Source organism: Monodon monoceros, unplaced genomic scaffold (genome assembly GCF_005190385.1).
Source record: "Monodon monoceros isolate NGI ecotype Baffin Bay Population unplaced genomic scaffold, NGI_Narwhal_1 Super_Scaffold_13, whole genome shotgun sequence".
In the NCBI taxonomy this organism is placed as follows: domain Eukaryota; kingdom Metazoa; phylum Chordata; class Mammalia; order Artiodactyla; family Monodontidae; genus Monodon; species Monodon monoceros.
In genome coordinates this window covers 84,726,035-84,752,873 of record NW_021703769.1, presented here as the reverse complement: position 1 = coordinate 84,752,873, position 26,839 = coordinate 84,726,035, and the positions used below count along the sequence as shown (strand labels likewise).

General features: G+C 51.6%; 1 protein-coding gene across 8 annotated transcripts in view; it reads right to left on the bottom strand.

Annotated features, from left to right (window-relative positions):
* The window catches only part of MAD1L1 (mitotic arrest deficient 1 like 1), a 323,294-nt gene that overhangs the window by 88,249 nt on the left and 208,206 nt on the right, over positions 1-26,839 (bottom strand). For all 8 annotated transcript variants that reach the window (XM_029219334.1, XM_029219333.1, XM_029219335.1 and 5 more), the window contains one exon: positions 17,153-17,241. In XM_029219334.1, the coding sequence (XP_029075167.1) occupies positions 17,153-17,241 (89 nt within the window). The remainder of the gene's footprint in view (positions 1-17,152; positions 17,242-26,839) is intronic.

The window sequence follows — 26,839 nt, the reverse complement described above, 5'->3', positions numbered from 1 at the left end:
GACGTTACCTGTGCAGGGTAACCGCACAGACGTTACCTGTGCAGGGTGACCGCACAGACATTACCTGTGCAGGGTAACCGCACAGACATTACCTGTGCAGAATAACCGCACAGACGTTAAATCAGCACCCAAGGACACTGAAACAGCTATTAAAAGCTATTGGAGCAAAGGAATGATAGGCCACTGTTCAGCAGTTAAGGACAGATATGGAAGATATAAACAAGACCAAGTCAAATTCCTAGAGGTGGCAGCTACAATGTCTGAGATGAAAAGTCCTGGATGATGTTAATGATGGACTAGACTGTGCAGGACAAAAGTTTACTGCACTTGAAGACAGAGCGATACAAACGATCCACAGTAGCAGACAGAGAGGAAAATCGATCTTTAAACCTGGCAGGAGCATTGCTGAGCGGCGGGGCAGCTTCACCAAGGTGAATTTACGTGTAACTAGAGTCGCTGCGGTGGCAGCGGTGGTGGTGGCGGCGGTGGTGGGGATGGGACAGAAAAATACTGCAAGAAGGTTCCGAATGTGACCAAAGTATAAAGACACAGACCCAAGAAGCTACACAAACGTGGGCACAAGAAACACGAAGAAAACAGCCCCAGTGCACAAACAATCTGGCTGCTCCAAACCAGTGATAAAGAAATCCCACAAGCAGCCGCAGAACGGGAATGGTACCCACAGAGAAACAAAGCGGCTTCCTCAGCAGAGACACTGCACGTGAGAAAGAGAAGAGAAGCCCTTAAAATACTAGAAGAAGTGAAAAAATGTCAAGCTAGAATTCTATTCCCACTGAAAATAGCTTTCAGAAAACAAAAGCGAAATCAAGATGTTCTCAGACATACAAAACCAAAGAATTTATCACCAGCAGGCCTGCTCTACAGGAAATGTCAGTGGAAATCCTCAGGCAGAAGGGAAGGAGAAGCCGCACAAATGCGTGAGGAGCAACGGAAATCTTAGCTACGTGGGCAGAAGTATGGCTGTTCATATTATTTACATCCTTTAGAAATATTTAAATTACTATTTTTAAGAGAGGTTGACTGTTTAAACAAAACTAATAAAAAACATATTGGGGTTTCCAGACATAAACATTAAGTAAAATTTATGACAGCAACAGCATGAAGGCTGCGTAAACAGACACACACAGCTGTGAGGTTATGTTATATATGTGAAAAGGTATAGTATCACCTGAAGGGATACGGTGATAAGTGAAAGATGTGTATTAAAAACCTCAGAGCAACCCCTAAAATAATAAAAAACAAAGAGTTACAACCAAAAAGCCAAAAAAGGAAATAAAATGGTATCATAAAAAACACCCAAGTGGGGCTTCCCTGGTGGCGCAGTGGTTGAGAGTCCGCCTGCCGATGCAGGGGACACGGGTTCGTGCCCCGGTCCGGGAAGATCCCACATGCTGCGGAGCGGCTGGGCCCGTGAGCCATGGCCGCTGGGCCTGCGTGTCCGGAGCCTGTGCTCCGCAACGGGAGAGGCCACAGCAGTGAGAGGCCCGCGTACCGCAAAAAAAAAAAAAAAAAAAAAAAAAGACTTCATGAAGAGAATGAAAAGACAAGCTACAGAATGGGAGAAAAGATTTGCCAATATCTGATAAAGGACTCGTATCCAGATTGTATAAAGGACTCTACAAACTCAACAACAAGCCAATAAGTAATCAAATAAAAAATGGACAAAAGTTTGAACATTTTACCAAAGAAGATGTACAATGACAAGCACGTGAAAAGGTGTCCAACATCGTTAGTCAATAGGGACACAAAAGCTTAAACCACAGTGAGACGCCACCTCGCTTCTACCAGAAGGATTAAAATGGGGAGGACCAACCACACCAAGTGCTGGCGAGGAGAAGCCACACCTCTCGTCCACCGGCAGCGGGAACATGAAACAGTACAACCACTCTGGAAGACAGCTTCTTAAAGAGTTACTCACGCAACTACCAGCCATCCCCCGCTGCAGTGTTCCTCCGGGAGAAAAGAAAGGACACAAGGACTCGGTGTGTAACACAAAGGAGCTTCATTCCCACAGTCAAAACTTGGGGCAAACCAGACGTCCACCAGCAAGGGCGTACGTGAGCGAACAGTGGTGTGTGCGCACAGGGGACTAAGGCTCAGCAGAGAGAAAGGGCAAACCGCTGCGACACGCACGCGCTGTCTCAAGACAACTAGGCTCAGAGAGAGAGGCCAGAGTACACACTGCACAGCTCCCATGACACACAGCTTCGTGATGTGCCCACCAACACCCGGTGGTTGAAAGCAGACCGGTACCAGCTGCCTGGGGGTGGCGGAGGGGAGGAGGGGGAGGCAGGGTTATAATCGAGCAAGAGGGAATGTTTGGGGGCGAAGGGCAGGCCCACTATCTTGAGTGTGGTAATGGCTCCATGGGTGTGTGCGTGTGCGTGTGCGAGAGAGAGAGAGAGAGAGAGAGAATATATCCAGTTGTACACTTAACATGTGCAGCCTACAACTGTGAAGACACACGCTGCACCCATGCCTTTAACAGGTCACCCTGTCCCTCGCAGAAGCGCCCGAGCAGTGCTGAGCTGCAGGTGCGGGCAGGGCTGCGAGCATCGCAGGGAACTGAGGAAGAGTCTCTGGCGCCCAGTGAGGCCAGTGCCCCGCACAGCTCGCACGCCATCCCCTAGTTTTCACAGGGGAACCTGAGGCTCACAGAGGTTAAGTGACCGCAGGGAAGCGGCCCATCCGGTACCCAGGCTAGGGAGCCCGGTAGTCGGGCTCCAGGGCTGATGCCCTCACCCTCTAGGTCAGTGCTTCTCCGAGGGACGACTCGGAGGTGTGACCCGCCCGGCCCCGGTGAGGCATCCCCGTGAGCTTGGGGGGGAGGTGGCGGTCAGTGCCCAGGCCACCGCCAGGAAACCGCTTCCAGAGAAGGACTCTGCATCTCAGGAACAGGCTGCGTGAGAGCCCCGCAAGGCCCCTCTTAAAACAGGTATTATGGATTCTGAAGGCTTGTGAGCGAAAGTTCTCCGGTCTAAACTCAAATAAGCACATGTACGCGCCAGCAGACTTCCTAATAAGCGGCGAGCTAGAACCCATCCCAGCTGCCGGAGAGCAAACCACGTCAACAGCTCTAGTTGTGCATCTTAAAAACGGGCGCTTTCTTCTCCTCATCCTCCTCTGAGGCAAACTGTTATCTCACCGAGGGGGCGGGGGAGAGAACGAATGAATGAGTGTGTGTGCGTGTTTGTTCAAAAGCTCAGAATGCTGGTCTGCCTTCAAATTGTTCAAAGCAATCAGGTCTGGCGTTAAGTGTCTTGAAATTGACTAACTCCAAGTTTTTTAAACACTGAGGGTATTACATAAACTGGATGACATCCTAGATCATTTCTCGAGAAGACGAAGCCAATCAAAGCAGGCGTGTGTGCGCGCGTGTGTGTGTGCATGTGCGCGTGTGTGTGTCAGGAGAAATCAGTGAGAGAGGGGTGTGTTTGTTATCTTCCCTAAAAAAACATTTGCAATGAATGTACCAACTACCCTGGAAAACTTCTGAGGGAAGAATGATTGTTTTTGCAGAAGTAAAACCCAGGGTAGCGGGGGTAGGGTGCCAGGGGTCAGGCTCCCGGTGCTGGAGGGGACAGCGGGCGGAACTAGAGGCGCAGCTGAGCAAAGAGCAGCTGGGCTGGGAGGCCACTCGCCCAGGCTGACCACCCTCTGGTCCCGGGCCCCACGCCCTGCCTGCTGGCCTCCTCCCCGACCGCCTGCTCAGGGCTCTGCAGCCGCTCTGTCCCCGTGGGCCTGGCCATCCCCTCTGTCGGACGGTCTGCTCTGTGTCCCCAGCGTCGGGCTCACCGCAGGCATCGCTGGCCCTGTCCTGCACCTGCAGCAGAGACTCGAGCGCGGGGAGATGGACTGCACCAGCTCTGGAGTCGCTCGTACGAGGTGGGGGGTGTCCTGCAACAGACTGAATGTCTGGGTCCCCCAGATTCACACGTTGGAGCCCAACCCCGGGTGTGATATTTGGAGGTGGGCCTCTGGAGGGCGATGGGTCAGACGAGGCCGGGGCGGGGTGGGGCCCTCGGGGTGGGGTCGGCGAGAAGGCGTCAGCAGGCCAAGAGGGAGGCCTCAGGCGAAACCAAACTTGCCAACACCCTGATCTCAGGCTCCAGGCCTCCAGAACTGTGAGAAAGTAAGTGTGCTGTATAAGCCACTGAGAAGGTGCTGCCGTAACAAACACGTAAAAAACGTGCGGACGGACGGGCTCCTGGGCAGAGGCTGGGTGGGGCGGGAGGCGGCTGCCAGAAACAAGGACACTGAGGGCGACTGTGGTGAGAGTGGAGGGCAGGGCCGCGTCACTAGGTCACAGAGGTTTTGCGGAAGGTGGAACGCTGGAGACCGCTGAGCACGGTGCTGAGAGAGTGTCCTGGTCCCTCCTGACTGTTGACGACAGAAGGTGAAATGAAAGTGAAGCAGGAACTGTTAACAGTACGTACCCCGGATCTGATGCGATGAGAAGGCATGAAACCCCAAACCCCAGCATCTTCCCAAAAGCCACACGTCAGCCTCGTCGCAGAACACGTCAGACAAACGTGGGCTGGGGATGCTGGCACAGCCAAGGTCGCGGAAAACAAAGACCGAGAAACTGGCAGAGAGCGGGGGAGGTGGGGGGACGAGATGGCTGAGACCAAGGTGGGGCCCTGGGCTGGACGCTGCTGGGTGAACGAACGGCTGAACGCAGGCCGCGGACCAGTTAACTGTGACTTGACTGTGACAAACGCACCAGGGAGACGAAGATGTTGATAATGAGGGACAAAGGTGAGCAGTGTATGAGGCGCGCTGTGCCATCTGTGCGCCTCTCCTGTAAGCCAGCAATCGTTCCGAAGTGAACAGCTGGCAAGAAAGAAGGGAAAGAAAGGAGGGAGGGAAGAATGTATGCTGGGGTGGCTGTATTAACACCGGACAAAGGAGACTTCAGAGGAGATAACCAGACAGTGGCCACCCCAAAAAAGAGGAATGACAAACATGTAAAACGGTTTATTCACCAAGAAGACACAATAACTCTAAATGAACATGCCCCTAAAAGCAGAGCTTCAAAATACATGAAGCGAAAAATGACGGACCTGGAAGGAAAAACAGACAAACCCACAAGCATGGTTGGAGATTTCAAAGCTTCCTGCTAAGGAGTTAGAACTGTGGACAGAAGACGAGCAAAGACACACAGGACTGAACAACACTGTCAACCGACGGGATCTAACAGGAACTTACAGAACATACCACCCAATGCAACAGGATACTCATTCTTCTCAAGTACAGATAAAGCATTCTCCAAGACACAGCATGTTCCTGGGGCATTTAACAAACCTTAGCAAATTAAAAAAACTGAAAACCACACAACCTGACTGAATGAAAATGAGGCCACGACAGATCGCAAGTGTGGGATGCAGCTGAAGCAGTGCCTAGAAAAAATCTGTAGCCTTAAACGCTTATATTAGAAAACAAGAGAGATCTCAAATCAATAATCTAAGCTTCCACCTTAAGAAACTAGAAAAAAAGGGGGAAAATACAGCCAAAGCAAGAAGACGGAGGGAAATAATAAAGAGCGGAAATCAATGAAATTGAGACACAAAAACAGTGAGAATAATAAACGAAACCCAACACTGTTCCTTTGAAAATACCAATTAAATTGTAAAGCTCCAGCGAGACCGGCAAAGGGAAAAATCGAGAAGAGGCCAAGCGGCAGCACCAGGAATGGGAGGCTCCGCGGGAGCGCGTCCACACGGACAGCTGCCCTCGGTCCAGCCAAGTCGCCCGACAAAGCACCCACCACCCGACCCTTCTAAAGACCTTCCACAACAGAAATACCCAGGCCTACGTGGTTGTACAGTCTCTTCCAGAAAAGATAAGGAACACTTCCCAGCTTGCTGCACGAGGCCAGCATTACGCTCATACAGAGCCAGAAAAGGACAGAACAACAGATGAAACCCACAGACCAGTATCCCTCACAAATATGGACCAAAAATCATCAACAAAGCACTGGCAAGTTGAATCCAGCAATACATAAGAACATTACATGACAGCCAAGGGGGGTTTATCTCGTGATGTCAGGCTGGCTCAACACTGAAAAGTAAATCAATATAATCTACCATATTGACAGTTTAAAGAAGAAAAAACACACACAATCGTATCAATCTATTCAAGGAAAAAGAAAGGACTTGACAAAATTCAACATCTACTCATGATAAACTTTTATAAGAATAAAAGTCAAATCAAGAATAGAAGGGAACTGCTACATCCTGATACATCTACAAAAAAACCTACAGACAACTAACAGTGAAAGACTAGGTGCTCCTCCAAGACCAGCAACAAGGCGGAGATGTCTGCCCTCCTCACCCCAACGCCACTCTGCAAGTCTTAACCAAAGGCATCCCACTCAGAGAAGATATAAAACCGATGTAGACAATGTACAGATAAGGGTACCTGCCCAGGAAAATCCCAAGGAATCAACCAAAAATAAAGACCAAAAAAACCCTCATAGAACTGATAAGTAAATTCGGTTAAGGTGCAGGATACAAGATGAACAACTCAAAAATCAATCATTTCTATATAATAGTAATATATAAAATAGTAAGGCAACATAAAACAAAATTTACAACTGATATAAAAAGGCATACTTAGGTATAAATCTAATAAAACATGCAGAGTCTGTATACTGAAAATACAAAATGCTGATGAAAAATCAAAGATGTAAATAGATAGATACGTATTGTGTTCACGGAATGGAAGACCCAACATAAGGAGAATGTCAATTCTTCCCAAACGGACGTAAAGATTTAACTCAATGCCAATAAAACCCCAGCAGGATTTTTTTGGGGTAGATATAGCCAAACCAATTCTAAAATTTATATGGCAAGTCAAAGGAACTAGAATAGCTAAAACAACTCTGAAAAAGAAGAATGAAATCGGAGGAGTCACACTACCAGATTTTAAAAACTTACCCCAACGCTACCAGTAGTCAAGACAGTGGTGATGAGATAAACACTTAGATCAATACAGCAAAATGGAGAATCCAGGAAGAGAGAGAAATATGCCCAACCGATTTTTGACAAAGGCATAAAAAAGCAATTCAATGAAGGAAGGACAGCCTTTACCATATATTGTCCTGAAGCAGTTAAACTTCTTTAGGCAAAAATAAAAGTAAATCTTCACCTAAACCTCACATCTTACGCAAAATTTAACTGAACATGGATCAGAAACTTAAATGTAAAATGTGAAACTAGAAAATTTTAAGAAATAAACATAGGATAACGCCTTTGGTACTCAAGGCTAGGCAACGAGTTTTCAGACTCAACATCTGAAATTTGATAAATTGGACTTCTTCAAAATTTAAAACTTTTGTTTTAAGACATTGGTAAGATAATGAAAATAAAGTACAGACTAAGAGAAAATATTTGCGAACCACATATTTGACAAATACGTATCCAATATACATAAAGAATTTGCAAAATTCAACAATAGGTTAAAAAACAAAACAACAACCAAAAAACAACTGGGTAAAAGACAGGTGATATATCTGAACGGATAGCTCACCAAAAAGGTTAAACAGGTTGCAACTAAGCACATGAAAAGGTGTTCAACATCAGTAGCCACTTGGGAAATACAAGGAGAAAACCATGGTGAGATGCAGTACACACTCAGCAGAAGGGCTAAAATAAGAATATTGACAATAGCAAGTGCTGACAAGGAGGCACCCAAACTCTCACATAATTCTGTTTAAGCAACCAGCAAACCACTTTCCAAAGCCAAACATGCACTTCATGCATTCCTTAGAAATTCCACTCCTGCGTGTCTACCCTGGAGAAATGGAAACTTGTGCCCACAAACAGCCCGCACGTGGATGTTTACAGCAGTCCTAGTCACAACTGCCCGAAGCTGAAAACAACACAGATACCCGTCAACAAGCGAATGGATAAATTTTTTACAGCTGTGGCATGTCCATCAGTGGACTATTACCCAGCTATGAAAAGGAGCAACGACAACAAGGACGCAGGGCGCTTGGGAACCTGTAAATCAACTAGACCCGACAGCGGAGGACACATTCTTGCAGGGTGCACACGGATACTCTCCAGAAAAGACTACATATGTTAGGCTACAAAACAAGTCTCAGAAGTTAAATTTATTGATCTCATGGAATTAACTCAATGGGCTGAAAGTAAAACCCAATAATAGAAGGAAAACTGGAAAACAAATATGTGAACACTAAACAACAGACTCTTAAACAACCAACAGATTAGAGAGGAAATCAGAGGATACCTGGAGAAAATAAACTGAAAACGAAACACAGGACAACAGTGGAAGAGTGTTCTGGGGGAACTGACAGCCTGAAATGCCTACATTAAAAAAGGAGGATCTCAAATCGATAACCTAACTGTACACCTTAAGAAACTAGAAAAGGAAGAGCAAACTGAACTCAAAGGTGGTAGAAGAGAGAGAATAATAAAGATTAGACACAAGTGACACAGAGAACAGAAAACCAGTAAGAAAAATCAACAATACCAAAAGTTGGTTATTTGAAAAGATCAACAAAGTCGACAAACCTTTAGCTAGAATGATTAATATATTTCAATATAAATAAAAATCAGTTATATTTCTATACAGTGGCAATGAACAATGCGAAAAGCAAATCTAAGAAAATAATTCCATTTACAAGAGCATCAAAGAGAACGAACTACTTAGGAATCAATTTACCCAGGGAGGTATAAGATTTGTACACTGAAAACTGCAAAAGATTGCTAACAGAAATGAAAGGAAAACTAAATAAATGGGGAGACATTCCATGTTCATGAATTGGAAGACTTAATATTGATGTTAAGATGTCAGAGAAATCAAAACGATCTTGGAAAAGGACAACAAAGCTAGAAAACTCATACCTCCTGGTTCCAAAACTTGGTCGAAAGCTACGGTATTCAGAAAGGAATGAACTTTATACAGATAACATCTTGGATGAATCTCACTTAGGCTGAGTGAAAGAAGCCAGTCTCAAAAGATTACAAATTGTAGGATTTCATTTATAGGACATTATTGAGAAAAAATCAAAACTGTAGGGATGGAGAACAGATCAGTGGTTGCCAGGGGATTATGGGTATGTAGGTGGGCGATTATAAACTGACGGCGTGAGGAGGATTTTGAAGTGATGAAATTATTTTATACTCTGATTAAGGGGTAAGTAATTAACATTCACAGAACTGTACACCAAGAAAGAGACTATTTTGCTACATAATAATGTTAACAGTAAAAAATAAAGAGTCTCCTAGGATATAGTCTGTGCCGTATTGTGATGGTGATAACAAGCATGAATACTTACTTGTCAATGTGACTGTGGTGTCTGGTGAGGTGGCTGAGGAGTATTTTACTACTGCCATTCTGCACAACTGAAGGAGCATGGCGATCATCAAAAGCAGACTGGCTTTTATTTGGTTTAATCATGGTTTTAGGCTTCTCCAAAGACAACACACTGTCTGAGACCTGCCTTCTGGGTGGACGACTACCACAGCCCCACCCCTGGGTACCTCACCCTCGCGACACTGGACATTAAAAGGGACGCATCCTGCTGTATGTAGAGTATGCCTCAATGACACAGGTATTTTTAAATCCCTCTTCGGGATTTAAATCCCTAAGAATCCATAGGCTAATGCAGAGAAAGCACGGGGTGCAGAGCCTGACACACAGAAAGCACTGGGTGAACGTCAGCTGCTTTGGCACAATTGTTACTACTGCTGCTGGAGGGGGGAACTGTCCCCACTTTCAAAACCATAAGGCGTCGGAATCCTAGGTACAAGACAGCCCAGGCACCGTCGAGCTTCTGGGACCCAGAAAGCACGCTTGCCCGTATGTCAAAACATGGCCAACGGTTAATGCACAGAGATGTTCATCACGGTTTGTTCTTAACAGCTGAAAACGTGAAAACAACTCAAACTCCAGAAGTGGGTTAGCCAACTGCATTACGGAACAAACTATATGTTAATATTTACACGAAGTCCGTAAAAACATGGGAAAGCATTATAATACAAAGTGGAGAAACAGAGTTTAAATGATGTGGATTTCACTATGTATAAAATATTTATGAATAGAAAAAAATGCCAAAGAGTTCAGTTTAAGACGCCAGTTCCAACATTTACACTTAGGTGCAACCTCTCTCAAAATTCCAATAAAACGAGAGCACAGGTCTTCCTTACTTCTTTTGAGGCCTGCTCCTGAAAGGACAAAGAAAATAGAAGGCACAGTGTCCAAAAAACTTCAGAAGTTGGAAAACAGATGAATGAATGGTAAATGACACAAAAAAGCTAACTCCTAGACCAGCAGTGGAAACGCCAAGAAGCTTCTACCACAAAAAGTGCCCCAAGTCTCAGGAACGGCATCACCGAGAGTCGCTTCCGGAAGCAGCGAGAAGGCAGGGCTCCAACTGGAAGTGGCTTGGAAGTCTCTCTCTCTCTCTTCTTCCCCACTTTTTAGGAAATAATTACAGGAACTTGCAAAAACTGTACAAGGAGGCCCATGTCTTCTTCACTCAGTGTCTCCCTCAGTGGTAACGAGGTAAACAGCTTCCACGTGACGCTGTCGCATGTGCAGATGTGTGTAAACACCGCCGCCATTGAGCCCACGCACACCGTCTCCTCGGAGACACCCATCCCCCCCACCCCCATTCCTGGTAACCTCTTCTTCTGTGTTCTAAAGAGACTGTGTAAAACTGATGTTAATTATTCTTTAAATGTTTACAATTCTTCAGGGACACCATATGGGCCTGGCAACATATTTTGGGGGAACATTTTAATCATGAATTCAAGTTTTTAATGTTTGTAAGATGATTCAGATTTCCTGTTTCATCTTGGTTGAGTTTTGGTAGTCTCTGGTGTCTGAGGCATTGGTCCGTTGCCCCCAGTTAATGATCTGGCAAGCTTGGGGCTGTTCAGTGTCCTGTGTCCTCTACGTAGCCGAGGGCCTGCAGAGACACCCTGTGCACGCTCGATACTCATGACCTGTGTCTTCTCTTTCCAGACTTGTCAGTTTTGCTAGACGTTTATTACTTTTATTGACTTTTTTTTCAAAGAACTGGCTTTCTGCTTCAAGAATTTTGTTTTTCTCCTTTCAATTTCATTATATTTTGCTCTTTATTATTTCCTCCTTTCTGCTTGTTTTGGCCTTATTTTGTTCTTCTTTTTTCAGGGTCTTGAGGCTGGAATATAAATCGGAGACCTCCCCACTTTCCTAATGCAAACGTTCAGTGCTGTGCACCCTCCTTCTCGGCGCTGACTCTTATTGTCCCACAGACTCCGACAGGTGTGTTTTCACCGTCAGTCAGCTGTATTTATCTCTCCTTTGAGATGTCCTCTTCCACACTCGGGCTATTTGTTTAAGAGTGTGTTGTTTAATCTCCAAACGTTAGGAGATTTCCCTGTTGTTTTTTTGTTACTGACTTCTGGTTTGAGTTCCTTCTGGTCAGACAACACACAGGGTATGAAGCCGATTCTCCTGAACTTGCTGAGGTCTGTTCCACGCCCCGGGTGCGGTCCACGCCGCTGGCCTTCCAGGCGCGCTGCCCCACTGCGCCTTCTCTGGATGTTGGTCAGGTCCTGCTGGTGGATGGTGGTGTTCAGTTCTTCCATGTCTTGGCTGCTTTTCGGTCTGGAAGTTCTACGATGTCTGAGAGTGCTGTGTTGGGGTCCTGTACTGTACGGGTGGATCTGTCCATTTCTCCTTTCAGGTTCATCTCTGGGCTTCACGAGTTTTGAAGTTCTGTCGTCTGGCACACACACATTTAGGATCATTATATCTTCTTGGCAGATTGAGCCTCATGTAACGTCCCTTTTTTGTCCACCGTATTTTACCTGAAATTATTCAATTAATATAAGCCATACCTACTTTAAAAACATTCATGTTTCCATAGTACATCATTTCTCATCCTTTTACTTTCAACCGACCTCTGTTGTTACCGTTGAAGTTGAGTCTTGTAGATAAACTGCAACTGGGTCGTGTGTTCATATCCACTCTGCCAATCTGTTATCTTCTAGTTGGTGCGTTTAGATCATTTACTTTAAAAGGAACTACTGATTTGCTGGTGCTTAAATCTGTCACTTTATTATATGTTCTCTGCTCATTCCCTCTGTTCCCAACTCCTCTGTTTCTCTTTTCTTGCCTGCCAGTAGGTTACTTGTACAGTTTTGTAGTGTTTTGAGCACTCTGCATTGCAAATACTTCTCAGTGGTTGCTGAAGCTAGTAAGATACACATAGGGGACTTGGCCTTCTGGGGCTGACATATCCCTCTCCCCACTTTAAAATAAGAATTGGTTTGTGTGTTTCTTCTGTCACCAGCATCACGGGACGCTACGGGTTTTTGACCTCGAGTACGATTTCAGAAAACTGCGAGGACCGTCTCTTATACTTCTCCCTATTTTTACCCATGCCATTGTTCCTTCCCCTCGGAAATTCCAAGCTTTCCTCTGTCACCATGTCCCTCCTACTCGGGAGGCTTCCTTAGACATTCGTTAAGGGCAGGTGTGCTGGTGACAAATTCTCTTAGTTTCACTTTGTCTGAGAATGTCTTGATTTTCCTTTCATCCCTGAAGGATACTTCCACTGGCTGACAGTTCTTTTCTCTCAGAACTTGAAAAATGTGCACTTCATTCTGGCTTCCACAGTTTCAGATGAAAAACTAGCTGTCACTCAGATCCATGTCCCTGGAGATGATACAGTGTTTCTCTCTAGCTTCTTTCAAGATTTTTCCTTTGTGTTTAATTTTCAGAAGGTTAATTAGCAGGTGTCACGGTGTGGATTTCTCTAGTTTTATACTGTGAGGGCTTCACTTAGCTTCTTCAATCTGTAGTTTTATGCCCTTCACCAGATTTGGGAAATTCAGTCATTACCTCTTAAGGTATTTTCCCAGCCCCGATCCCTTTCTCCCTGTCTGGGACCCCAATTAAGCAAAGTCCCACACTGTGTCCCCTCATCACAGGTCCCCGAGGCTCTGTTCCTGTTTGTTTTCAGTCTGCTTCCCTGTGGCTCTGGTGAGGTCATTTCTATTGATCTGCCCTTGAGTTCACAATTCTCTCTCTCGTCTGCAGTCTACTGTGGAGCGTATCCAATGAGCTTTCTATTTTGGTTATTGTATTTTCCAGGTGTATAATTTCTGTTTGGTTCTTTTTTTAAAAAAAAAACAACAAATAATTTTTATTTCTTTGTTGAGGTTTACCATTTTTTCATTTGTTTAAAGAGGATGTGTAAGTGTTTGCAGAAGCATTTTTACGATGCTGCTTTAAAATCGTCATCGGGTAATTCCGCCACCCGAGTCACTGTGGCGTTGGTGTCTGATGACTGTCTTCTCTTGTTCATGTTACAGCTGCCCTGCTTCTGGACAGGATAAGGGGCTTTTACTGCATCCTGGACACTCCAAGCATTACGCTGTGAGACCTCCTCCTCTTTAACCTTCCCCTGGCGGCAACCACCCGGCTCCGGAGGAGGTGGAAGTCCCTGCTGACACGATGCTGCAAAAGCAGACCCTGCAGACAGGGTGGTGTCAGCTGGGCTCCCCACTGGTCCACCAACACCAGGGCTGGTGAACAAGGGCAGCCCCGCTGCTCCAGGGTGGGAGCAGGAACTGTGTGCCGAGCCTTCTGACTCGGGTCAGTGACAGGAAGGGTGACCGGCCCCTGCCATCGCACTCTGCCTCCAATGCTGCCCCAGAGGATCAGCTCAGCCCTGCTGACGCTCCCTGGGCTGACACTCCACTGCCTGCTGCAGCCGGTGGTCACCGAGAGCCCTGCTGGCCCAGTGACACTGCCGGGTGGGCCTGGGTGCTGGTGCCATGGGGCAGGGGCAGGAAGGGGACGGGTTTTTCCTGGGCATTTGGCTAAAGTGGGGCGGTGTTGTCAGAGGGCTTCCCCTCGCGGGGGAACAGGCTTTCCTGGGAGCTGTGTGTATCTTGTTGCTGGTCCAGGCAAAGCGCAGCTGAGAAAACTCGGGAGCTCGCCAAGCCCCAAGGTCCTCGAGGCCACCCTTGAGCCCCTGCCCGGGCCTTCCTCGGTTGGTGTGATGCGCAGGGTTCTGGGTTGTAAGGGGGAGGACGTGGGCATGACGTGGCTGCTCCAGCTGACCAGAACCAGAAGTTAAAGATCTTTTCAAAATCCAGCATGTGCACGTCCTCTTCCACATCTGATCTTAGGTGTCTCTCCCCTGCCGCTGAAGAAGACCGGAAATTCATTTTCTTTAGAGAGAAGACAGTGGGTCTCCGGGCAGAAGGGTACCAGGTAGAGGGCAAAGTTGCCCGGGTCAACAGGGGACCGAGGGGACGTCCCCACAGTGACACCGAGCTTGCCCGTCCTGTCCCCAGCTACACGCCCAACCTCCAGATAGGCGTCTTCCCCGAAGACAGGACCCAGACGCCAGTTCTGAGGGCTCCCAGTGAAACGGCCACATTCAACCTAGTGCAGCCGCAGGCAAAGTCTACCAGGCCCAGGGTGGGGCCAGGAGGCTCGGTGTCCCCCCTCCCCCATGAGCAGATGGCTGGCACCACCAGGGCCTCGAGGAGAACATCAACAGGAGACCTACGCCCAGACCACCATGGTGACAGAAAGAAAGCAACTTAAAGGAAACAGGCTGTACGGACAGAAGAAAGCTTCATAAAGTCCCATGATTAACAGCAAAGAGTCAGTGAACATATTTTAAATATAAAAGAACAACAGCAACACTACAAAAAAGTCTCAGGAAACTAAAAGCGCGACAGGAAATAAAAGAGAGTGGATGATAAATTCGGGGAAGGTTTATAGGACGCAGAAGCAAACGATGGAAAGTAGGGTCAAAAACGTTCTCACGGTGGAAAGAACTCAGAAAGCTCAACACGCAGGTGAGTTTCAGAGAAGCAGCAGCAGAAAAGGGAGACGAGACGCCTCCCGAGAGGTGGGGATGAGAGGCGCCAGACGAAAGGCCTCCGGGTGTCCAGCATGCGGCGCAGACCGGGCCGCCAGAGCGCGTCTCTGTCACACTTCGGGGCGCCGGATGGCACACGGCTCTTCAGTCCCCCAGAGAGAAGGCACGAGGCGGGCCAGGACCCAGACCCAGAGGCTCTGCCCGGTGGGGGGAGGCTGCCCCTCGCACCCACCGCAGGGTCAGTGCAAGGAGTGGAGAGACGGGGTCGTGGCCCTGGCTCCCCGCACGGTCCAGGCGGGGACCCCGTGGCTGCTGGCAGCCGGGCAGCAGGTGGGCGGAGGGGCCCAACGTTGGCTCCCGGCGTGCCTGCAGCCCGGGCGGAGGGGTCCTGCTGGCCAACCAACGGGCTTCCCGGCAGAGCTGCACGTGGTGCGGAGGGACAGCGGGAGGCTGCCCTCAGCCCAGAGCACCAGGGTCTGGCGGCCTCACCCCGGCTGTGGCTGCCTTTCAAAGGGCACCCCTTGCTGAGGTCCACAGGCCCAGGCCCAGGCCCAGGTCCACGGAGGCGCGTTTGGCTTCAGGGCCTGGGTCGTGGGGGGTGACCGTGCGGCCACATCCGTGTCCGGCTGCGCCCGCTCCCGGAACCCAACACTCGTCTCCTGATCGAGGGCAGTGTAAGACCCAGAGCAGGGGTGCTCAGCAAGGATCTGTTCAGTAAATTTTCTAAAGAAAGAATAACAGGAATCTAGCCCCTGGCAGTCTGGAAGGGGAGGGGAGGGGCCCAGCACAGCGTCATCCTCGGGGGGAGGGGGCGTCTCCAGTGCCCCCCAGCCCCTGAAGCGGGGGACTCCGCGCGCTGGAACGGGCCTGGGTGGGCAGGTGGGGGGCCCCAGGCGGCAGTGAGGGCACCGGAGGGCGGGACGGGCAGGCGCCAGTCTCCAGGACGAGCAAGTCTATCCAGGTGCTAAACCCACAGACAGCACTTGGGATCCCCCAGAGCCGCCAGCACAGAAGCAAGAGCCCAGCCTTGTTCCAGCTGAGAGAGCCCTTCGGCTGCTGCCACTTAAATCTTTACTGAACCTTCCCCACAGTTTCCTTCCTTAAGAGAGTGATGCCTTAAAATGCCACACGTATACACTTAACGCACCACACACGTAACCTCTGCACAGCAGCTCCACCTGTGTGCGTGACAAAGGCACGGCCGTGCCCACCCTGTCCTCACCCCCATCCTCGGGAGGAATGGGTTCCCAGGTGCCCCCAGTGGGCAGGGCCAGCCCTGGGCCCCAGGCTCCCCTGGCTGGCCAGGCTTCCAGGGAAGGCCGAAGGGCGGGTGACGGATGGCAGGCCGTTGGGTTCACAACCTTCCTCTGCACTGACTCCTTAGGACCAGGCGTTCCTGGATCCGTGGGAGAAGGAGAGGACCAGGGAGGTGGAGCCTGCCTGGGTTTTCATTCGGGGGCGGGGGCCCTGGAATCCCTGTTGCCCTCCCGACCGTGATGGGGTGACGGTGGGGCCACATCTCCCGGGACGCCTGTCCTCAGGGGGCCCCGTGCGGCTTCCTGGGAAAGCCGAGGATGCCCTCAGCTGTGTGGAGGACACTGACCCCGCAGTCACCGCGTGCGATGCTGGGAAACCGAGGCACAAGGAACGAAGGGCTGACCCTTCAGACACGGACGGCGGCAAGTGCAGCAGAGCAAGGGGTGCGGCAGGGACCAGGAAGCACTGTGAAGGGGGCGCCCGGAGGACCCTCGGCCCACAGCTTGAGGGCTGACCCCGCAGCGAGGGCTCAGCAGGTGCTGGCAGCTTCCCTCCTGCCTCCCCACCCGGCTCAGATGTCACTCCTCTGCTTTGAAACCTTGGACGGCTTCCTGCTGCTCACGGGAACACGGCCACGAGCCTCACCAGGGCCGGCGGGTCTGGCCTCTGCCTGGCCCGGCCGCCCGGCCGCCAGCGAGCACGTCCTCCCATGCGCCCTCAGCCCCACGCACGGGCACCCACCCGGGAGCCCCCCAGACCTGCCCGGGCGCCCCTGCTGCACTTCGCGCTGCCCGTCGTCACACACGCACGACCGTAGGTGTGTCTCCGCAGACAGCGCCGGGACAGGAGTGGCCTGCCGTCTGCTGAGACAGAGAGAGGCCTGGCTGTCAGCACCACCCAAGGAAGGCCGCTGAGCAAAGGCCAAACGGGGCAGCGGGGCTGTGAGCCGCGAGGATGGGAGGTGACTTGTGAAGACGACACCGGGGCGGGGGCAGCCCTGGGGACGGGACGTACCTGAGCGAGCTCACCTCCTCCCTGGAGAACAGGAAGCTCTGCTCGGCCGGGCCTGCCTGGGACTTCAGCATCTTCAGCTCCATCTCCAGCTGCGAGGAAGCACAGCAGGGGCTGAGCGCGGACCACAGGCCCTAGGAACCTGCGGGCGCACCCGCTTCCCTCTCCCCGGCGCCCCGCCCGTCGCCAGGCCTCCCGCAAACACACGGCCTCCCTGTGTTTTCCTTCTTGTCTCCAGAGCAGCAACAGACACGGTCACAGGGGCGCGTGGGGGGACATCAAGATCCGGGGAAAGGGGGCCGCGGCGGCTGGACAGAGCATGTTCTAGATGCACCGACGCTCTGATCGGCTTCGATATCTTGATATTTTATTTATCTTGTGACTTCAAGTTCCTCTACAGGATGTCAGGCCACGCACAGACTGCTGGGAAGGGACCGCGGAAGCGTGGAATTTAAGCTGCTCTAACACACGGTGGGGGTGGCGTGGGGGCGACGGCGAGGCTGGAGGAGAGCAGGGAGGAGACTCCCGCGCGCACCCACGGGGAGGAGCAGAAACGGGGCGGGCGGCCCCGAGCGGGGGCAGAGCGCTCTCCCACACCAGCGCCCGCTGCCCTGGGCTCCGAAGGCCCCCGATGAGATGCCTGCATGCAAGGGCGCGGCGGGCCCCGGCAGCCGGCTGCAGGCTCGGTGCCACTGTCCTCACGCCGGGATCTGGCCGTTCTCCAGTCCGCCCTCGGGACCTCCCACCCCGCACCAGCCCAGTCCCCGCGTGTGGGTCACCGGGAGGAGAGAGGGCTGTCATCGAGCTCCGCTCTTCCTAGCCTGCGCCCGGCCACCCGCCTGCCCACCCTCTCAGCCCTGGTGTGCCGCCCGCCGCCGGCACCGGGGACTCCTGCTCTGCAGGCTGTCCGGCTGTGTCCTGACACCCCAGGGAGAGGCCCTTAACCTCCCACCCAGTTCTCCACCGAGCCCCCGAGGGGACAGGGGATGCGGGCAGGACCCCTCGTGGCGCCCACACTGGCCACAGGCAACAGCCGTGAGTGAGGCGGCCGGTCCCCGAGGCTGGGTCTGTGGCCCCGGCTTCACCACTGTCCAGGCTGCATGGCTGACGACCTGCCCCTTAACCCGGGGCGGCCAAGAGCTCCCAGCTCACATCCCAGCACGTGCCCTGCATTGGTGGGAAAGGTGTCGTGACAGACAAGCAAGGACCCGCAGCCCTGGGCAAAGGGGAGGAGAGCGTCTCCTTCATCTGCCCTCCCGGCCTAAACGGACAGGCTGACGCCTGCAGTGCTTCCTCCTGGAAACGTTCCCTCCAGGCCATTCTTGGAAAGGTCCTCCTGGGGCGACCTGATTTAGGAATTCTTGGGCCCCAAACATCTGGTCTTTATGATGCCCCAATTAGTCATCAGGTCCCTGGAGGAAACCCTGCCCCTAAATGGGACCAGCGCACACCCGGGAGCCTGAAGCCTGAGGGCTGGAGCGGACACCAAGCACAAGCGCCCTGCGGACCAGCTCCCGGCGGACCAGCTCCCGGAAGAGCCTCGGCACAAGTGAGTTACACGCGGGGTCCGCACGCTCAACCCCTACTGCCTCTCCCGGTGCCGAAAGGACGCAGCCCAGCGCCCGCCTCGCCAGCTGCACCCCGAGAGGCGGTGGCGGTGCTCTCAGCTGGGCCCCCTCGTCGGGGTGGCGGCCTGCTTCACAAGCAAGCACCAAAGACGCCTGGGCAACGTGGCATCACGCGCAGAACAAAACCGTGCGTATTCGAGGAGAAGTGACACCCACTGTGTCCAGTGGCCCCTAACCTCTACCTCAGAAGCCCGGGGCTCAGAAGAAGCTCCTCCCAAGAACCAAGCTGTCCCGACGCACGGACATTGCCCTGCCACTCACCCCTGAGTGTCCAGGCCTGTCACTCCTCTCTGACACCACCCAGACCTCCTAGCTGGTGGCCAGTGGGTGGGCACCCAGGAAGCCCCTGCCCTCACTGTGTCCAGCCTCATGGCCACAGTCAAAGAGACCAGCAGAGACACGAACCTCACTGGGCCAGGAAGACTCTCTCCCGGGGACATAGGGCCCGACAGTCCAGTCTGGGCTGCTCTCTCTCTCTCTCTCTCTGCTTTTGGGGGCGGGGCTGACCTCGAGCAGAGGAGAGGCAGGTACCCCCCGGCTACCACGTGCCCGCACAGCAGAGCAGGATAGTGGTCTCTCCTGGAGATGCAGGGTCCCGGTGCCCTGGTGCCAGGCCCTGCCCGAGGCAGCACCTTGTCCTGGATCCGGCGAACGCTTTGCAGCCTCAGGAGCTAAGGTTCAGGTGTCGCACGCAAACGGGTGCACGTGGAGAGGTCTCTCTCCAACTTTGCCCCGTCCCCTCCTGCAGCCTGCACCTCCCGGGCTCAGCTCACACATTCACCAGCTAAAAGGTCAACGCTCTTCGCTTCTCTTAAATTTATTTCTTGTTACAAAAATGGAAGATTTCCTACACCTCGTTTCGTACGTTGAGTTTTTCACAGAACACATTTGGAGGTATTTCCAGACTAGCACAGAGGGAGCTTCCCTGTTCACTTTTGTGGCTCCTGGAACCGTCCCAATGGCCAGCCTCCTGCCAACCAACGTCTGACCTGCTTCCCACCTGGCGGCTCAGACACACCGGTCCCCACGGTGTGAGCTGACCTGCAGGACGAGTCCTCAGAGCCACACGTCTGCCTGCAGTTCCATCCGATGTCACCACAGCCCTGGGGTTGTTACCGCGCAACCCAGGGCAAAGCTGGCCTGCTGAGGCCGTGTTGTGGTGAAGGACAGGGCAGTGTCTACTGCAGGGCGCCCGGCGCCGCACCAAGCAAGGAGCACAGGCTGCTCGCGCTCAAAAGCCCCAAGCCCCGCCGACAGCTTCCAGGGAAGGGTTTTCAAAGACACCGTCAGGGGTGAGGGTTGCAGGTGTCTGATCAGCTCGTGGACATTCTTCAGATCTGTTGGCGGGGGTAACTGGGTGGTATTTTGGGAGCCAACAGCATCGACCTTCTGCTTCCAACTGGTCTGGGGTCGACATGCTGGTGGTCAGCACGCAGTTAACTTCCTCTACCAGGCAGGGTTTTAATGTCTGCAAAACAACTCGAGGACCCGGCCCAGGATATTATCTACAGCCCTTGAGGAGGACCTAGAGGTCCCTGACTTCATTCCAGGGCTAAACTCTTATTATTCTCTTGTCTTGCTTGACTGTTTTCCTTTGTTTCTGTATTTTCTCACTTTTCTGATTAAACTTGCGCTTTGGAACTTGGGGACAGCCTAGGAGGCTAAAGATCTTTTATGGACAAGAGGCAGGGGACCCAGTGGTGAGGGATGTCTGCCTCCCGGAAGGCGTGAAGCGTCCTGCTGGGTTTCAGGTTGGGGGCCCGGACGTCCCTGCCTCGGTACAGAAAGGGCTCATTGTCCCCCAGGGACTCACTCACTGACTTCCTGTTTGTAACTGGGTCTGCTTCTGATGTCCTGTTCTGTTGACAAGAATCCTGGGATCCTTCCTCTCTCCCACCCCACCCACCCCACATTAAAATAAACCAAACAACCCTTTTTCACAAAACCAGGGCTGTGCAGAAGGTGAGGCCGAGGCTCCCAGGACTCGGCCGCGTGCAGAGCCGGCACGTCCTTCTCGACCCGCAGGCCCGTCCGGGGCCCTTCGTCTTTCCACCTCTTGCTGTTGTTGTTGTACACGGGAGTACTTTCTTCCCTTGTCTAACTTGCTGTTTCTGTAGATACAGGACTTGTCCCATTTCTGCACATTAATTTTGTTGCCCACCCGTTCACTAGGGCCTCAGGCTGACGGCGAGGCTTGTCGGCCGACCGTCTTAGCCCCGATCACGCCCTCCTCCACAACGCAGGTACCTGGAGCTCTTCCTCTTGTCTCAGGTGGATAACTAGTGTCTCCAGAATACCAAGGTAAGGTTCTAATACTGCACATCTCTTTTGAAGTCGGGATTGATAGGTTATATTTCCCTAGAAAACTATTCATTTGGATTTTTATTTTAAATGGAGTTGTGACATAATTCTTAACTTTTTACGGAATTCATGTAGACCTAGTAATTCTTCCTAGGTTTGTCTCTCTTTTGTTTTCATTTATCTTCCTTACTATTGAGGTGAAGCTTGCACACAGGGCGGTACACACCTTGCACACAGGGCGGTACACACCTTGTTTGTGGCTTCACAGGAACTAATCTAGTATCTCCTTATTTACAGCGTGTCAGTTTTCGGTTGAAACAGATACATTTTTTCACGTTGAGAAGTTACCCCTAAGTCCACATTCTATTAGGAGATCTTAATCAAGACTTGTTGGATTTTGTCAAGCGGCTTTTCAGCAAATATGGAGAAGGTCTCCGATAAGCTGACAGCCTAGAATCAGAGCAGCAGCCCCGTCCTGGAGAAGCCCCCACTGCCCGTGGTGCATCCTGGCGCCTGCTCATTTCACGTCCTGACACGTATGCCCACACGCGTGTGGGTGCACACAGCACAGGCGGGAGGCTCTGCAGTTGTTGGTGTCAAACAGTGCTCACCCCCCGCCCCAGAGCTTTCCTGCTCTTGGTGCCCTGGGGCAGTGCATGCAGTGGGGATGGCACCTGACCTGTAGCAGGATTTCGCTGTGAAACAGACTCAGTTTGATGCCTTTCCGTCTCTTCCTTTTTGTTGGGGGAGGGTGTGCCTATTTTTTGGCAAGTCGGTCAGTTTGAAATTTCTATCTCTTTTGGAGTCAGGATTGATAGGTTATATTTCCCTAGAAAACTATTCATTTCATTTAGATTTTTATTTTAAATGGAGTTGTGACATAATTCTTAACTTTTTACGGAATTCACATAGACCTAGTAATTCTTCCTAGGTTTATCTCTTACTTTTGTTTTCATTTATCTTCCTTACTATTGAGGTGAAGCTTGCACACAGGGCAGTACACACCTTGTGAGTCCAGCTCAATGACTCTGCCCGTCCGTACCTGGGGAACCGCGTCCAGGTCAGATCAGAGACTCTGGCAGCCAGGACACGCTCTCCTGCACACACCCCTGCCCCGAGTCAGTAACTCCAAGCTAATTACTGTTATTTCTTATTTTGGGTGGTGATCTTTCTACTAAGTTTTTACTAGGATTGTGAATAATTAATATGTTTTACTGGTTTGTTTTCAAAGCACAGGCATTTGGATTTGTTACTTCCACCATTTTTCACTTTCTCATTAACTTCTGCTTTGATCTTTACACTACTTTTCCTTTACTAAGGTTTATTCTGTTTTCCAAGTTCTTGAACTGGGTGTTTAATCCATATATATTCACTCTTTCTTGTTCAATAACATAAATATTTAAACCTGTGATTTTTCTTCTGAGCACTGCTCTAGTTGTTTCCCACGGGCTCTGAAGAGTTTCCATTATGACTATTTTCTAGATTTTATGCACTTTTGAATTGCATATCATCTTCTTTGACCCAAGCATTGTTTTGGACAGTTTTTTGTTCTACTTCTTTTTTTAGTTTCTAAGTGTTAGGAGCTGCTTCTTTTTTTAGTTGTGCTCTTAAATTCAAATTTCATCACACTGTGATTAGAAAAAGTTATCTGTCCTAGTTCTACCTATTTGAATTTATAAAGGTTTTCTTTTTTACCTAATACATGATTAATTTTTGTTAATGTTTTCCATAAGCCCTTTTTAAAGAGCGTTCTTTAGTTTCAGGGTTAAGAGTCGGCGATGTGTGTGTCTGTCTCTCTGTATATATCTGTCACAGATCTTGTATTTCTTGCTTTTACTTATCCTTTGCCCACTTGCTCTATCGGGGATTAAGAGGTAAAATAATTCTCCACTACTGGTGTCCTTGGCAATGTCCTGTTGAAGCTCTCCTCTTTTTTTGCTTTTCTGAACACAGATGGTATTTCAGTTGACACAGATATCCATCTGCACCTTTACCGTCGAAAAGCACCTATCTCTGTTTTCTGCAATGCATTTTGGCTTGAACCGAAATTTAACTGCAATCAAGGTTATGGCCTCTGCTCTCTATGTGTACAACTGCCCACATGCCTTTGCATCCTATACTGTCCGACTTTTTTAGGCTTTACTTGGTAATCCAAACAGAAAGTCTTTCCCTTTTAACAGGTGAATTTAGCGCGTTTATATTTTGATAAAACATCTGTTTGGATTTATTTCTGGATTTGTTGTATTGTTTTGTTTTCTGTTTCATAACTCAAAACGATTTTATTCTATGGCTTTTTTGTCTTGCTTGCCTTTGTGTGTGAAATTTTCTTGATACTTGGAAAGGTTTATATTTTTCATTCTAGTGGTTGTTTTGGTAACTTCTGACTTCCTATGATACCTATACTTTGTTTCCAACCGTTCCTATCAACTTCCTGCACCAAGTACCTGACTAGTCAAACGTATCACCCTTCTCAGCGTTCACCTTTCTACACTTAAACGCGCTTCTGCTTGATGTCATCTTTAGACCGTACGTTTTGATCGTCAGCTTCTGATGAGAAAACCAACATTCTTACGTTTCCCAGCATCTTCTCCCTTCCCAGGTATCTTACTGACTACATCAACTCGAAGTCACTAGAATGGGGACCGTTTACACTGTCCATTGGCTTTACCCTTCCAGCCAAACAGACGCAACTCCTGCTGCGGTCCTCCCGGCGCCTCGCCTTCCTGACCCCCACCCCCGGCCCCCCCGCCCCTCTGGCTCCGCCCCGAGGTCTGCAGCTCCGGGTTCTTCTCTTCCTCTGGCCTCCCCTCCCCTCTTTGAGTGCCTGCACTTGGTCCCAGCTTCATGGATTCTACCCGATTGCCAAGTCTTATCTCTTGGCAAAATGTTCAGGTACAATTCTCACCTGCTCAGTGTCAACTTTTTTTCTGTGAAATTTTTCCTGTTATTTGTTTTTCTACACAATTTTTGGTTTTATGAAACTGTGTGATGCTGCCTTTATTACTCATTGTCGATGATGAGGTTTATTCAGTCTGGCTTTGTACAAAGGCTACACCGAGGAAACCACGGGCGTCTCCTCTGACGTTAAATCCCAACAAAGGGCCTGGTGTGAGTTCCGTTCGCCTTCGCTGCCTCCCTCTGGCAAGAAGAGCGGACACTCTGCCTCCCGCCAGCTCAGGGGCATTGAGACCCCCCCTCCCCCTCCCGTACCACCGCAGCCCCGCCCACCCCGCTGCCCCGCCAGCCTCGGCCCACGGCTCCTTCCCTGCACACCCTCTGCTCATTCCGGGCTGGGGGCCCTTCTCCTCCTCTGTGGAGGCTTGGACTTTAGCTGTATTTCTTTTCTGCCCAAATTTCAGTTTGCCTTTGTGGTTTTCACTCTTCTCAGTACTTCTGGATGGCTTCCGGGAGGGGAGAGGGAAATGCTGACCTTCAGCACAGCGTTCGAAGCAGAAAACCAGGCCCTTCTAGTCTGACCGGTAACCTTGGACTCATAACTAACGTGCCTTCAACTTTATCACACTCACACCCATACTTGTACACACACGCTGACTGTGGCCCGCCCCTCCCCAGCCCCCCACGCGTCTCGGGGTGGGACCCCCTCAGGCCGGGCCCGGCTGCAGCTGGAAGCACGAGGGCTGGTTAGCGGCTGCCCTGCTTCCTGGCACAGGAAGAAGACAAGGGAGCACGGGAAACGCATCCATACCGCGCTCTGCTACTACCTATTTCATACTTCACTGACAAGCAGTCCGCATTTGAAGTTTGTTTTTAGAAAAAGAACACAAGGCCTAATTGGACCGCCTCTTCTGAGGGGCGCTGCTAAATGACCGAAGGCCGAGAGCTCCGCTGCGGTACCCGTTCAACAGCAGATTTACCTCCCGGTGGACAGCACTCCAAAGGAGAGCGTCTCCTGGGGTCATCTGCACCGCAGCCCACACTCCTGCCAGCTAGAGCCGCCTCCTCCCTGAAGGCCTCCTCTCCTCGTTTCCGAATTTCATCTCCATAATGAAACATACACTGCTATAAATTATTTTTCTTTTGTTTCCTCTTTGTCCTACATGTAGACACTACTGAAAACTGACATTTGTAAAACCATGTGCAGATGGGAAAGGAAGGAGACTCGACAAAGCGTTTGCTATCAGAGGGTGCTGGGTCTCACGGGCCAGCCTCACCTGGTGGCCAGGCCACGTGCACGGAGCAAAACCGCCACGGCCTGAATCTCCCTCCCGCTCAACCCCGTCCCCTGAGGAAGAGCCCTGGGGGCAGCACCTGCAAAGGCCCCCCAGACTGGCCGAGGCAAAGGCCTTCCTGCCGTTCAGGACGTCTGCCACAGCGACCTCTCCAGCCCACTCTAAGTCTCCACGGCCATCGAGGACCCGAGGGCCCTTGAGAGCTGGCTCTCCTCAGAGGGATTGTCTGGGTCGACCCTGACCCTCCATCTGCAGCAGGGTTGGATCACAGGGCACCACATGCGACTAGAAATGAACCGAGTCTGTGCCTGTGGGGGAGACAGGCCGCTATCTCGGGGGCAGCGGAGGCACCTACGCATGGAACGTCCTCCTGGGATGCCAAGGGCTGGCCCCAGGAGAGGTAAGAGCGGGCATGCAGGGAGGGGGTTCCAGATGGAGGAGGAGGGGCACCCAGTGGGACCCGGACCCAGAGGGCAAAGGCGCGGAGGCGTGAAAACCGGGAAAGTAGGAAACGTGCCAGGGTACACTGACTTTGGTTTCGTCAACTGATTCTTACGAATCTCTGTGCTGGGGCGACTCTAAAGCAGCAACGCACTGTCCAGCACCTTCTGGAAGAAGCCCTGGCGCTCCAGGGAGCCGGGGAAAAGCAGGGCTAGAGCAGACCTTTCTGGAAGGGCCCTGGGGAGGGGGCAGGACCCCCCGCGGCTGGGCTGCCTGCCAGGGGCTGCATGAAGGCTTTGGGTGCCCCCAGTACCAGTCTCGACCCCGGAAAACCGCCCCCCACCCCGCCTCGCCCCGTGCCCCACGCCGGGACAGGGAGTCGGGCCGCTGTGCAAACAGACCCCTCCGTGCCTCTTCACCTGGCCCACCGTCCCCCCCGGCCCCCCCCAAGGCCTAGAGCGACAGGCACATCCTCCACGACACGGCGATGAGCCCAGGCCGGCCGGTGACTGTGCCCTGCCAGCCTCCTCGCTCACACCAGAGCCAGGCGAAGGTGCTTCTGGCCGCGACGGGGGACCTGGGATACCACCGAGCCTCCCTCCTGGAACAAGCACTGAACAGCGGGCAACACGAACAGGATCCCAGAGAGACAGGGACCACGAGGCCGACCCGGCGCCCGGTCTGAGGAGAGTCCAGGACGCAGCACAAGCCGGGGGGAGGGGCAGAGCCAGGAGTGCGGGAGGCAGAGGCAGCCAGAGGCCACGGCACGGGGTGGGCAGGGGGCCCCTGAGGACCCTGCAAAGCCGACTGCATACGCGGGAGAAACGACGCCCTCGGGCCGAGGACTGAACCACGAGGAAGGACGAGAGGGACCAGTGCCTGCTCCCCACAGCCAGGCTGCAGTCTCTGGGTCCACGGGGCACTGGGCAGAGCCCTCAGGAAGGCATGGTCACCCCAGCAGAGGGCTGCTCCGGCACAGCCCGGGCCCCGCGGGGACCTGCCGCCTGCACTGCCCTGCGTCCCTCTGCTGACAAGGCCCCTCCCTCTCCGTGAGGAGACTCACTCGCCGTGTCATAAGACTTCAATGCTAGCGGTCCTCAAGGAGAGCTCGCTAATACAGCATGACCTCT